Source organism: Brachycentrus maculatus, unplaced genomic scaffold, assembly GCF_059751285.1.
Source record: "Brachycentrus maculatus isolate JH-2025_06_01 unplaced genomic scaffold, ASM5975128v1 h1tg000353l, whole genome shotgun sequence".
NCBI classification, from domain to species: domain Eukaryota; kingdom Metazoa; phylum Arthropoda; class Insecta; order Trichoptera; family Brachycentridae; genus Brachycentrus; species Brachycentrus maculatus.
The window spans coordinates 29659-44684 of NW_028281102.1; the positions used below are offsets into that span (position 1 = coordinate 29659).

Below are 15026 nucleotides of genomic sequence, written 5' to 3' on the forward strand. Positions count from 1 at the left end.
CTTGTCAACCTTAGTTCATGATCAACAATATCTCAAAACGAAAGTCATGAACAAAGTTTATTTCTATTTTACAACTAATTCTTTTTTTTTACTACAATAGGAGTCACTATCGATTTCCATACATTTCTGCATTCCGTTGCTTAGAAAAGAAAAAAAAAACACCAAGCATCAATTAAAACTGCTATGGTATAGAAATTTAGTTTTAAAAAGGTAAAATAATAAAAATATATCTGAATTTTCAATCCATTACCTAGGTAGTGATTCTAATATTTATTTAACATCGCTCTGGACTGATACATAAGAGCACAACAGATCACCTTTCCTTTATGTCAATATGATGCAACGACCTATGTATGCATCATTGGTTGCCAGTTAGGAGCAAAGACTAATTTGTATAGTGAGGTGAGACCTTGGTAGAGGGTCCTGAACATGTGTGATTTAAAAAAAATTGTTTTAAATAAACGTATTTAAATAATTGATTGGCATACATATAAATACAATGAGAAAAAAAAACAATCCTATTTTTTTTCTTTCTAAGTAAAGAATGTTCTTTTCATTCACATCCAATAGTGCATATGGTTCTGGATCAGTGTATAGGGCACTGTATTTAAAAAATAATTGTATCTTAATTTACAGCCATAAAATTATCTGAACTCAAAGGTTTGATTTTTTTTGGATTTTTGGTAAATATGTTGGTAGAAAGTTGTCGCCAGTTAAGAATGCCAATCTCTCATAGGGTGACCATGGTAAAAATATAAATATATTAGAATTTATTTTTAACATTAGGTACTCTATGTTTTGATTTGAACATAGGCACCAGGATAATAATGCAACAGTGTAATAGACGTCTAATTTTTAGTCTGAGAGATGCATTGAATATAAAAACGCAGAAAATATAAGTACAGATCCAGGGCAAAGGAACATTTTAACAAAATATTTTAATTTATCAGTTTTATTATTTTAAAATCATAATAAAACATATTGTATAGGTAATTTTGGAAAAAATATGAAATAGTAAGAAATGATAAAGTAAAACTAACAAAAAAATAAGATATCAAAATGAGAAAAATGTATCAAACATGTAGTGAAAATAAAACCAGTAAATTAAGTTAAAATATATTTGTTATTTTTCACCATTGTCACCCTATGAGAGTTTGGAAAGCTTATCTGACTACTAACTACTCTACCTAATACACACACGCACCAACTATGTGCAGTGCTTCCTAGATCGTAATTTAAATATATTCTTTATTGTATGTTTTTTTTAGCAGGAAAGAAGATGTAAGTATACCCAAATACATAGGTAAAGCGGTAAGCTGACGTTCTCGATGTTTTGTATTTAATCCCGTTATGGAACTGACTGGAAATGAAATTTTAAGAGTTGTTTTACAATATAGGTTATATAAATGTCTTATTTTTTTCTCTGACGCCTCTCCACATCCAAATAGTGCATTGGGTATCACGTTAGATCGATAGATCGATGCAGTGTTAAATCGATAGTTAATTATATTAAAGCGATTAGTCTTGCGCTCCAAATATGAGATAGGAATGGAATATGTTTGAAGGAAAAAGGATGACATACGTAAACCAAGAACGTTACTACTGTATAATAAAGGAAATGGAAAATTAAAAGTAGGTAGAAAACTAGAGGGCTCGGGGTTTGCATTCTCGTTCTCGTACTAGCTTGTGTCACTTGCGCACTACCCTGCGTATATTATATTAGCTACGTGAAGGTTTGTTCGTCAACAACAAAGACTAACTAATTTATATAGTCAACAACTTAGTAAACTTTTTTTTAGCTTCGAGATTGTTTTAGTTCATGTGTTCACGTTAAATAGATACCTATTGTAATATTATGTAGCCAAAAAATCTTTAAAAAATGTTATATGTTTTGACATCAATAATGACAGTGACGTCATCTGACGTTTGTACCTGGTTTTACGACGGTAAATCCCGTATAAATTTATTTTGTTTTCCGCGGGCAGCTGGACGTTGTCAAGATGATAACGAAACAAAACAATTCAGCTTATATGTACCTCACGTAACCGGAGCACAGAATGTGTAATAAACACACAAAACAATGGAATCAAACGATACCGGAGCGTCTCCGGGGTCCGCCGTTAAAGAAAAGTTATCTTTGCGTAAGCGATTGCTAATTAAGAAGTCTACCAAAGTCGGCTGTACTGTAGATAATTCTGTAGATAAATCGATAGCGGATGTGGATTTTACTAACCCGTCAAAAAACCTTTTTCTATCCAAACGTGTGAATGAAAATGGTGAACGAACCTACTCCTCAGATTCCGAAGCCACCACTAGCACACAGGGATCTCGTATGCCGATTAGCACGTCAGTTTTTTTGAAATCTCCCCAGACGTCGGTACAAACCCCCCCTCGACCGAAGAGTATGATAGAAGACAACCCTTTCCATAAAGAAATATCCGGGAGTGAAAAATACCTCGACAGGTTCCCGGAACACTGCCGGTTCTCGCCCATCAACAAGTCCATTGAAGTACTAAAGAAGCCTCACATTTACAAAGCACACAGTGATCCAAATTGTGATACTAATATTAATGTTTATAATGGAATTAGATCTCCCGCATCTGTTATTTGCGATGATGGTGCTTCACAGAGGAGAATATCATCCAGTCTATCAGAGATGCAGCATTCCTCTGATGAGATCATGTCAGATTATGAAGTTGTGGACAAATCTCTAAATGAAAGCGAAAGAACCTCATCCATGCACGGTAGTGATGGGTAAGATAACTTTTTCCATACTGAAATAATATGCAGTTGGGTTCTAGTTAGTATCTAGTTTGTCCTAGAGTTAACTTTGGTTTATCTGCTGTTGGGTGGGACTAATAGAGTTTTGTTGTTTTTGTATTTATCCATATTTGTGGCACAATTCAGAAACCAATTAATTAACTTTGGTTCATCCGCTGTTCAATAGGACACATAGAGTTTTGTTATTTTTGTATTTTTCCGTATTTGAGGTAGAATTCAGAAACCAATTTATTAACTTAGGTTCATCCGCTGTTAATAGGACAAATAGAGTTTTGTTTTGTATTTTTCCGTATTTCTGGCACAGTTGAGAAACCAATTAATTAACTTTGGTTCATCCGCTGTTGAATAAGACAAATAGAGTTTTGTTGTTTTTGTATTTTTCCGTATTTGTGATAGAATTCAGAAACCAATTGATTAACTTTGGTTCATCCGCTGTTGAATAGGACAAATAGAGTTTTGTTGTTTTTGTATTTTTCCAAATTTGTGGCACAATTCAGAAACCACAACAAAAATAAGCATGTTTTTAGTAAGTAAAAGCTATGTAGGAACAAATTTGTCACCTCACAAATTCCCTTATGATTTTTTTTCGATGGGTGCCATCTTTGTTACATCCAATGTTGCTAGACCTCAATTATAATCAATATGTTGTTTATTAATGCTGAACTATTCCCTACTTTTTATATACCAAATATTTTATTTTATTTAATTTTAAATGAAAGGAATCTTAAATCTAAAAATGATTGTTTAATTATGATTAATATTTTGTATTCCAGTACCAGATCACGAGAAACTAACTTGTCGCATACACCTCGGTCAGGAAGTACTGATAGTCTCGCAAGAAATTCTCTGTTGGCTGCTAAAGTATTGAGGTTGATTCCAACTCAAAAAGCACGTGAAAGGTAATTGACCATTTATTACAGTTTAAATGGAATAATTTTCTTCAAGTTTAATTTAATGCATGTTATTTTTGATTTTTGAGTAAAATGAATTATGATTATTTAAAATGTATTTATTTTAAAACACCAGATATAATATAATATTTGTTAAGTGAAAACCCACTAAACCAGTGAAGAACAGCTTGTCGGTTGGTTTTTAAATAATATTTTAAATGTAACATTTTTTTATAGAAAATAATAAATAAATTATCATAATAATTTACTTGAAATTAGTGAGAAAATACATAATTGTCTCTTTTTATTAGCAATTCCATAAGTTTTTGTTTAATACCATTTTAAATAATATTTAATATAAAATAGTGTGCAAGTTTAAAAAATATTATTTAACCATATTTATAAGATACCTTTATCCCAAACAGTTCTTTGTATGTTGTAAATTTAGTATCATATTTATATAACAATTAATGTTTATATGTATTGTCTTCAAGTTACCTCATTAGAATCTTATAAAATGATAAAGCATTATAAGGCATTATAAATAGTGAACATGCAGGCCTATAGAGGTGGGCGTTTTTTGTGCATATATCCCAGTGCTGTTCTCGATATTCAATATATCAAGTTTATCTGGGTATTCTATTTAAAGAAAGCATCCTTGGTAACCAGATACTCATTAACTAAAAAAAAATCATAATCATGTGTTTTGCTTTAGTATCTATGATGGGAAACTTATATAAATAGAGTAAGAACTTGAGTAACATAACTTACCGACTCTATTACAATATATTGATGAGATATCGGTAACGGATGAAGGGCGGGATGGCCTGGAGTCCCCCTGTGTCAGGTGCTGTTTAGCTCATGCCTTGGGTGATGATCGGCTTGGTAGGTCTGGTAGGAAGCAAAGTATGTCGAATTGTCAGCAATCCTTTCTTTTTTCTTTGTCAACGAGGCTGCATAGCGTGGAGATTGTGCGATGTAGTTGTACTAAGGCGAGGGTGCCGCTAGTGAAGCTCTTATTGGCTAGGTGTCATCATTGTTGCTGCTAGAGCGGAACTGAAGGGGGCCACAAAACATTATTATGATCTGAAAACCAGGCCCGATGGAGGAATTGTTCATAGTTGATTTAATGATTAAATCTATAATTATTAAAAGAAAATGTTTGCCTTATTATATTTTTTATAAATTCTGTTCAGAAATTTTCTGCATGGGAGATTGGCATCAAATTCATTGCTGGGAGCTGCAGAATTGGAAAGGGTTTTTCCAAATCGAGAAGTAGAAATTTTTGTCGGTACGTGGAATATGAATGGACAGACACCACCCAAGTAATTATCTTTAATTTAGTAATTTATAAATACATATTTTAGTTAAAATACTTATCAGATTTTATATATCATACTTATGTGATTTTAGTGAGCTGAATGATTTTTTATTTCCAAGTGGAATTAAGAATGTTCCCGATATATTAGCTATCGGCACACAAGAGTCTGTTTCTGAAAGAGTCGAATGGGAAATTTCTATACAAGAGTCTCTGGGTCCATCACACCTGCTGCTGCATTCTACTACATTGGGTAATTTAACGATATTGATAAAAAGTAATATATATTATAATAGTCTTAGAATGGTATGTCACATGACATATTTAGAAATAATCCAAGTCACCTCCACATATCCAGTCGATATGAATGCGCCTCCAGTAGGTTCCTTTACCATAATAATTTAGTGTAAGAATAACATTATTAATTATTTATTGATTTGGCGTTTAATTTGTAGAACTCCATTTTAATTTATGTATTAATTTTTAATTAATTTTTTTGAGTCTACTAAGTTGTATTTTATTAACAAAAACACATAAAAAAATTATATTGTGACAATTGTTTCGCTTTGTTAGGGCATTATCAAACTAATGTCTTAATAGTGTGAATTTAAAATTAATACATTATTAATTCATTACAAAATCTTCTTTAGTAATCCTGTCTTGAATATTATAATTATATTAATTGCAATTACTAAAAATATAATCTTGTTAACTAATTAACACATTTTTGTTCGTAGTTTTTTCATCAATCTACGCTGCAAAACTAGGGAAATTACGTTTTGTTATTTTGAATAGCTATAGCTCCTGAACTTTTGATCGTATTTAAATTAAATTTTAGGTATCTTACCTTAAATGAAATGCCACCCAACTCTGATTTGCGCAATTCATTTTTAACAGAATGCAAAAATGGCGTTTCTCCCTATCAACGTGTTAATAGACATCCGATTTTTCAGGAACTCTTCATTTGTCAGTATTCATCCGCCGCGATCTGATTTGGTTTTGTTCACTGCCGGAAGACGCAAGTATATCGGTTAGACCCGGGACGGCATTTCGTACGAAGGGAGCTGTCGCTATTTCCTTCGCTCTGTTCGGCACAACATTTCTGTTTGTAACTGCCCACCTGACGGCGCATCAAGAGAAAGTAAAAGAAAGAGTTCATGATATTAAAAAGATCATCCGAGCCCTAGACCTGCCTAAAAACCTGCCATTGAAACACAAGAATAAAGGTAAACATAAAGCGCCTGGCGCGTAGAATATCTACATTTCTTACTATGGACTAATTTTCTTGTTCAATACTTAGATATTAGATCTCTAAGTGAGTTTCATTTAGAGATTGTTGTGTCAGCTTCCAACATGCCAATTGTTGTTGATACAGGTTGATAGTAAAAGCCAATTTTGGTTTTTACTATCAACCTGCCTAATAGTGACAATATATAATTATCTATAGAATGATTGCCCACTGGCAATGGGAGCTACTTTTCAATCTTATACTCCTAACACTATTCTTATAAAAAAAAAATATGTGGTTTGTTTTTTACTTGAAATTAAATAACCTTTTTTAAAATTCTAAATATTATTAGAGACACCTATTGGTAAGATGAAAAGAAGCTTTTTATTGAGCAGAAACTCTTTTATTAGTATGTGAGGTCCGAATCCTGGATTATAATCACACACATAAGAAACGCTGGAGAATGTCATTTTCATTTTTATCATTTTAGCTTATAATTTGACCAGATAATTAAAATTTTCAATTTTTGTTATAAATAAATTAAAATGTTGTATGTTTTGAATATTGAAAGCATTAACTTTGTGGATCATATTGATATATTATTTTGAGAAATAAAAAGACTTTGATCCACTCACATTTTTATTAACCAACCAGTTTCGGCAACAACCTGTTGCCCTCTTCAGGGTTTAATTTATGACTATTAAATCCTGAAGAGGGCAAAAGGTAGTTGCCGAAACTATTTAGATATTAAAAATGTTAGTGGATCAAAACACAAAGTCTTTTTATTTCTCAAAATAATATAATATATTGTAATATAATTTAATTTATTCTTAAGATGTGACCAGTAACTTTGACGTGGTAATGTGGTGCGGAGATTTGAACTTTCGGCTTACGGAGGACCGGGCGGCAGTCTTACGCGGCCTAGCCGGGTCCAATGGCAAGCATCCCGTCGGACTCCGCAAGACAGAAAGTGCTTCAGAAATATTGCCCAATGTGTTCCCTTCACTCCTCAGAGCTGACCAACTCTCTGCTGTTCTATCTGCCGGGACTATTCTCAGAGGGTTTAGAGAAGCACCCATTCATTTTCCACCTACCTACAAGGTCAGTTTATCACATGTGTTTGTAAACAATAAAATTATATATATGCATGAAAAATCACAAAAAAATATATTTTACTTTTTTTTCTCCATTGATCTGTTCAGGTTACCTGCATTTATTTTTTTTACAAATATTTAGTTCGACTTTTGAAAAGCATTTTGAAAAAATATATGTTTTTGCATATTATATTTGATTTTGTATGCATATATATGTCACATAGTACAGTTATAATACACTGAACTCCTTTTTTACATGATTTCATAAAATCACAGTACAAAAAAAAATCCAAACCTTCATTTAATGACGCTTAGCAGAAATTTAGAATTTTCTACATCCCTCATATGTTCTCAGTATTATGCTCACCGAGATATGCGGAAGGCGACTAGGTGAATAATTTTTTAAAAATAAAATCAAGATACAATAAGCAATAATAAATTTAATTTTTTGATATCTGAATTGATTTTTGTAACGAAACCTTACCACCGTATTTTTATTTTTATTTTATTATACTTTTTTTACATGGCATAATGTAGAACATATCTATCATGTAAATGAGGAGTATTTGCCAAAACATACTTAGTTTTTCAAATTCAACTGCTTACAAAATATAAATGTATATTGTTTATTATCAAAAGAATATTTTATTATTAGATAATAAAAATTCAAATAAAACAGATTAATATTTTCTTTTAGTACGATCCTGGGACACAAAGATTTGATACATCAAGCAAGCAGCGAGCTCCGGCATATACTGACCGCATTCTTTACAAAACTAGGAGTCATATCCAGACTTCCTCAACATTGTCTGGTTTGTGAAACATGTTTTTATTAAAAAGGACATAAAATGGTTGATCTCTATTGTGTTTTAGTCGGTATTTAATCTGTTGTCATTCAATGGCTCTTTTAACATTTTTATGGAAAAAATGCCTCAAAAAGTGACTCATAAACGTATTAAATTTTTCTTATTACCCTTATCTGTGCCCAATGGTGCATAGGGTACTGCATCATGTCAGTGCATTGTTATCTTGATTTTTAATTGCATGAAGGCAAATTTATTAGCAAACTAAGTTTGCTAATGTCTTAATAAGATAAACACGTCACATATTTTCATTATATATGTAAATAAAAGTAGAATTCAATCCAATAACCAATCCAATTGTTTTATTTTGGATATTTTTCCCAATAAAAAAGGAATATTTTATTTGTAGGTCTTAGGAGAACTAGCCATGTTCCTGCTCCCGAATCATTTTCATCTGTCAAGTGTCTTGCGTATGATTCAGTTCCCTCAATATGCTCCAGTGACCACAAACCAGTTTGGGCCCTTTTCACGGCATCACTAAGGCCTGGTACTGATATGTAAGTTTACTTTGACTTTTTAAATCACCTATGCTTTTCTCTTCGCGTGTGTTTCTCACGATTTATCATATGAAAAAAAATTACTACCATATAAAAGTATATGGTTATTTAATAGCACTTTTGGTGAACAACAGACTAACTTGTTTACATAAAAAGAGCACTTGTTTACATTGAGTAGATCTCAAGTGGCTTTATTTTTTGTGTTGATTAGTCACAGTCAAAAGGGATCAGGGATGTTGAGTGATTGGCTCTTTTGCCTAACGGCCAAATTTTTTTTGAATTTTGTTTATTAGATAGTGTTTTAGTATTAATCAGTCTTGAAAAAGAAGCGGTTAGCTTCGAAACCGGTAGAAATTATAATTAAGTTATAATAAAATACTTATAGTGATTTTAAAATAAAGTTGTATTTTAAGTATAAAATGCAAAATCACAAAGTTATTGCTTTATAAATTATACATAATGAACTATCTATAGGTTTTTTTTATGGCAAACAGCAAATACCTTTTTTTGTCTTTCAAAAGCATTTTTAACTTTCTGGTATGGTAATATGACACTCTCCTTATCATTCATCATTCACTTTGTGTAATACCACTTACAATCTGGATAGCATTATAACATGGTATTACACAAAGTGAATGACAAATGATAAGAAGAGTGTTAGAGCATGTATCTTTTAAATGGTTTCAGAGTTCCTTTGGCAGCTGGTTTGTTCAACAGGGAAGTTTATTTAGAAGGTATAAAGCGAAGAGCCGCCATGTTAGATCATCAGCCCGGGACTTCGGCTATATGCAGCATTCAGTAGGTCTTCATTGTTGCACCACATCACATTATAACGGAACATGAATAGGCTGTTTTGTAATGCACTAATTTAGTTTATTCTTCAATCAGTCAAAAGGGGTTCATTTAATGACAATTGTGCAATTAGTTTTCAGAGTAGGTATACTCTTATTGTGGTTCGGCAACTGTTTTAAGTTTTTTTCCCATTATGTATTCAAAGCATCATATGTGTAATTTATTTGAAATATATACACAATAAAATTCAATAAACCAATAACCCAATGTAATAATACAATCTGTTATGTTTTTGTATAAAATGTTAATAAAAACGCCACTATTTTTGGTCTAGTTTAGATTTTGGGAAAAAAAATCATTACTGTATTTGAGTATGTATGTCGAAATCATTATAAGAAGAGATTGTTATCAAGATTTATTATTGATGTCTCATCGAGACGAATCAATTTATTGGATGGAAATATGGCATTTTTTAGGCATTTACCGGGCTTACAACATTTGATCATTTATTTGGACATCCATATCACTTAGTATCTTGATATCCAGTAGCCATTTATGTAAAATATGAATGGAAATTGTCAATTGTAGAATAATTACTCGGTTTTAAAAACTGTCTAGTCAACAATTTTTTTTTTCTTCTTCCAAATATTATTTTTACACATGGTTTATCTAGTATTATTTAGTTGATCTCCCAACATTCCTTTATATCATTTTTACTGGAACTGTTATTGCAATCTCATGTTTTTATTAAATTCAATTATTTTTATTTTACTAAAGTCATTAAGTTATAAATTCCATCAAATTACCTTTATAATAAAAATAGTAAAATGTTATGAATATTATTGAAAAGATATCATGTAATACGTACACGTGTCTATTATGCTATTTATCTGCCTGTTTTACAAGTCATAAAATGATCTTTGAAAGATGTTTAATTTCTTTTTAACACTTGCATTATGCAACAAATCCCTCACTAGTCATATAAAATACCAAATAATAGACCATTATATGAATTTACAGTATATGTCTATTTTGATATACCTACGTAATATTTATATTAGAAGCATTGTTAAAAGTCATTGTGTCTTTTGCAATGAGCAAGTGGTTTACTTAATTTCTAAGCAACTCGTTTCCAAATATATCTGTGTATAAGTAGGTAGGGCAAAGACCCCAGTTATTGGCATTTTGAGTAGATTGGTACTCAACTAAACCAATTTTCATATCAATGAAGTTTTTTTAATGTGTAAATAAGTTTTCAGTTAATTTAAAACTTTTAAAAATTAAAAATACTATCCATCCTACCTATGGGAACCATTTATATTTTGCAGTATGTATAACAATTCACGGAGTATGATTTTATATTTTGTATTTAGTTTTACACATATTTATGGCAAAATTACTTTTTTTCACGATAAATGTATTCTTCTTCTTGGTGTAGGCCCTGTGGTCTGTTTTTAAGAGGGATTAGCCTCCTGCGATGTCGATTCCCAGTTATCGATCCATCTCTTTGGTTGTCTGCCCGGGAGTCGTCTACCATGGGGTCGGCCGTACAGTGTGATGTGGGGGAGTCTGGATGGTTCCATTCTCCTCATATGTGCATACTATTCTCTCCTTCGTTGCCACCCCCACCTAATGACATCTTCGATCTCGCGTATTTCCCTGGTCCTGGCGTTTCTTATTCTATCTCGAAGACTCTTGCCTGATATGGTTCTTGATAAATGTAAAGCTAAAAATTGTAACAATTAGTGAAAATATTTTTTACGGTCAAGAAAGTAACATGGAAAAAAAATCAGTCCCAAAAGCAGTGTGTGTATAAAATTCAACTAGCAGAAATCTTTACATAAATTTATCATTGCTAGTACAAATTTTTTGTGACAAAAATGTGATACTCAAAATTTTAATATGCATCTAATATTAAACAATATTCACTTAAAAAATCAGCAGTGCCAATAACTGGGGGGCGGGCGGGGAGGGGGGTGCCAGTAACTCCTCTGTTTACCTTATGTTTTACAAATTCAATTTATTTGTTTATTATTAAGAAAATAAATTGTAACCTGTGATGTATTTGACGTAAATTTTAGTATTACTACTAAGCTATCAATAAAATATAAAATTTATAACCCTTCAACTATAGGAAACGCAGCTACATACAATAGTAATTTAGATGGACGTTGTGTAGATATTTATTCTGTTGAACGGTGTTTAAAGGGTGTGAAGTTGCTAACATTGTGGTGATAATGGTGCCTCTATTTGGAATTGTTAATAAATTAGCAATGGAAACGTCCAGAACTGGAGGATGGCTGAAAGATTTTCTTCTAGAATTATCTATTTTAAAGTGGTGCTGCTATAATAAAATATAACTGTTTATTTTTCATATTAAGTTCTAATTCTGTCCAAGAATGCTGAGTATGGTGTGTATTGCAAAAAATGTGAACAGTAAAAGCTGTAAAAAAATAACAAAAAAACAATATTATCAGCCTAATATGGAAGCTATATGAGTCATATTTTTATTTTTATTTAAATAAATATTTGTGTTCTTATGATATACAAAAATATTAAAATTCAATACCTTTTTAGGGAAGCATAAGTGATTTGTGTTTCTTAAATTATAATTTACAAATATTTTAAGTAATACATATGTGATATTTTACCTTAAAATATATTTATTTTGCATTAAAAATAAACCCCAGTGTTCTTAATCTGTCCACCTCCGTAGTGTAGTGGTCAGCGCGTTTGGCTACCGTGATGGAGGTCCCGGGTTCGATTCCCAGGGGGGTCGAAATAAATATGGGTGATTTTTACTCTCATATTTTTATAATATCACCCTGGACTGGTACAAGAAGCGCAGGCTGATTACCTTGCCTTCATGCAATTAATGATCATGGCACTGCATCGCTATGATGCAGTGCCCTATGCACCATTGGGTGCGGATAAAGGTTAAAAGAATAAAAGATCTTAATCTGAGCCATTTGATTTGCCATTGACTTTTTAAATAAAAAATGATTTGGGTTGTTGTGTCTTGGTTGATGTTGCAGATTCTTGAATAAGAGTTTCCAGTTTCGACTTTCACTCTAGCGATAGAGATTGTGAAATTTGATTCCTATTTTCAAATACAGGCTAATGACCCTAATAAATACAGACTAATAATGAAGAGCCTAAGAAATACAGACTAATGAGTCTCACCTGGAAAAATATTGGATTGGATATTTGCACATAGCATAAGAACACACATGTTTATTTTTATGAATAGTAAAATTATTAAAGTAAAATTATTCCACAGTGGTCGGTATTAAAATGAAATTATTATCTCAATGCAGACTTGTGTGTTTTGAATATAAGGCTGATAATATATGCTGCATTTTAAAAGGTAATATCCATAATTTTATAACAAATTAAAAATGAAATGGTGTTTAAATTTAAACACAACATATCATTCACTGCATTTGAAAACAATAATTGTAGGCTCATTAAAATAAATTCCTATAAATAAGTGTTTCGAACAATAACTTATTAGAATTAAAAAAAATGTGTGTATTTAATTTAAAGTAGTGTCTTATAAATTTGATATGAGTACACTTTATATCAAGAGCTTTTTAGTGACTATCTATTTACCTAGTACATAATTCTAGTCCTTATATTGTCCTCAGGGTTGTAATAAAGTAAATATTTAACTTGCTTTTGATGGTGTTCAAATTTAAAATTCTCTTTTAGAAAGATGTATGTTTTTTTCTTCAAATGTTATCATGTGACCATTGGAGGAACATAGTTGTTATGTGAGGAACCACCTCACAATAACAGTGGCTTCTTTTAACCTCTCCACAACCTTTTGTTGACTATAATATAATGGTTATTGTGTTAGCTGAACCTGCATGTTTAAATTAATGGCGCACAATTATTCATAGTTATTGACAGTATAGGCTTGATAAAGAATGTTAGACTGGCAGTGTTTATTGGAATGTTACAATGTTAAAATCGAGTATTGACCGAATAACGAAATCAGATTTAACACTGTTTAAAAATGGTCTTTCAGATAAATCAATCAATGTGAATCTCTACATTCACTCTCTTTTTAGAGAAACTGTGATGGTAATTGATAGTTGTGCTGTTTTTATCAGTAATAGAACGGAACAATGAATAAGTATGTGAAACATAATCAAATGTGTCATTATTAAAGAGCCATTATTGCATTTCAAAAATGCATACATTTTATTTATACAAGAAATAAATAAAAAACAAAAAGCTTATCCACTTTTATTAAAGTGGAAAAAGCTAATTTCTTGTTGTTTTATTTCTTATTATTATACGGTTGCACCAAAAAATGTCAATAAAAACTTAAAACATTCCCTTTATTCTTAAGTACATATAGTGCTGGTATGTATTATGTATGTAACATTGTGTTGAAATCAGAAATAAGTAATAATGGTTTTAGAAATATTGTTTAATTCAAATTTAGTTTACAATTATAACTTGATTTTTTATTTTAAATTATCATTCAATAGGATGAACTAGATACGTGACACCTAGTCCAAGAATTAATGTATATATGAGAGTCTTAAAACCAGTGACATTTTCTATGTCATTAGTTTAAACTGAAAATTTATCTTTCAATTTTCTCCATTGTAGATTTATTTTAATTTTATTATTGAAGAATGATTTATATAAAATTAATAATATTGTGAGAAATTGCGATGGTATTATATTTGATACAAGAAATTAACCAGTTGTAAGCTACTTTTCAGTTTAAATTGACAAAGTTTTCTGTAAATATGTAGGAAAATTTGCAATAGTATCTGTGATTTTCCATACCAAAATCATAATCTGTACAAATATTATGTAATTGCCTTCCTAATTATATAAGAAAATGATTTGGATTCGTATAAATATTTTACACTTAAAGTGAATTAAATATAAAAATAAATAGTACTACTTTTATGGTGCTTTTATGAAATACTGGGAAATTTTGTGGCTGATTTTCCATTGGTTATTCCAACAAAAAAGTGTGTATGCATAGTCGCAACTCAGTTTGCTGACGAATGGTGAAGTTATGGTGACTTTTCTCTGTCTATACATTCCTTAAAACATGAACTTACTACAAATATTTATAAATTTGGTTAGTGAGTTTTGTCTGAAAGAGGACCGATATACACTTAAGATTGTCACATATTATTTATTTACATTAACTCGATTATCTCTACCCTGATTAGCTTAATGTTATCAACACTTATTCTATGAAAATATAATAAAAATGTATCGTCCACAAAATTGCTACTATGAGTATGTTAAGTAAGTATGCAAAAAATAATAATGTATCAACTTTTGGAAAATGGAAAAGTCCCATAAATGGCAAATATATTATTATGGATCAATTTTGTGAATACATATTTTGAATTTGTGCATTGATTACCCATATTCTATACAATTACTATTCTGTACAATTATATTTCCGCAAACCCCAGTATATGAACAAACTGATATTTAGTAAGGTATAATAAATACCAAATTGTCTGATTTATTCTTTGGATTTCTTGTAATTCTCACTGTAAAGTAAGTGTTTCAATAGTTT

At 30.8% G+C, this 15026-nt stretch overlaps 1 protein-coding gene across 1 annotated transcript; it reads left to right on the forward strand.

Annotated features, from left to right (window-relative positions):
- Nucleotides 1-1697: 1697 nt before the first annotated feature.
- LOC148303714 (inositol polyphosphate 5-phosphatase E-like) lies at nucleotides 1698-11928 on the forward strand. The gene is made up of 9 exons (XM_088269508.1): nucleotides 1698-2754; nucleotides 3555-3680; nucleotides 4868-4996; nucleotides 5085-5242; nucleotides 5943-6215; nucleotides 7053-7318; nucleotides 8009-8123; nucleotides 8524-8671; nucleotides 9359-11928. Exons 1-9 carry the CDS (start codon nucleotides 2081-2083, stop codon nucleotides 9471-9473), a joined length of 2004 nt encoding a protein of 667 aa, XP_088125634.1. The 5' UTR covers nucleotides 1698-2080; the 3' UTR covers nucleotides 9474-11928.
- Nucleotides 11929-15026: the final 3098 nt, after the last annotated feature.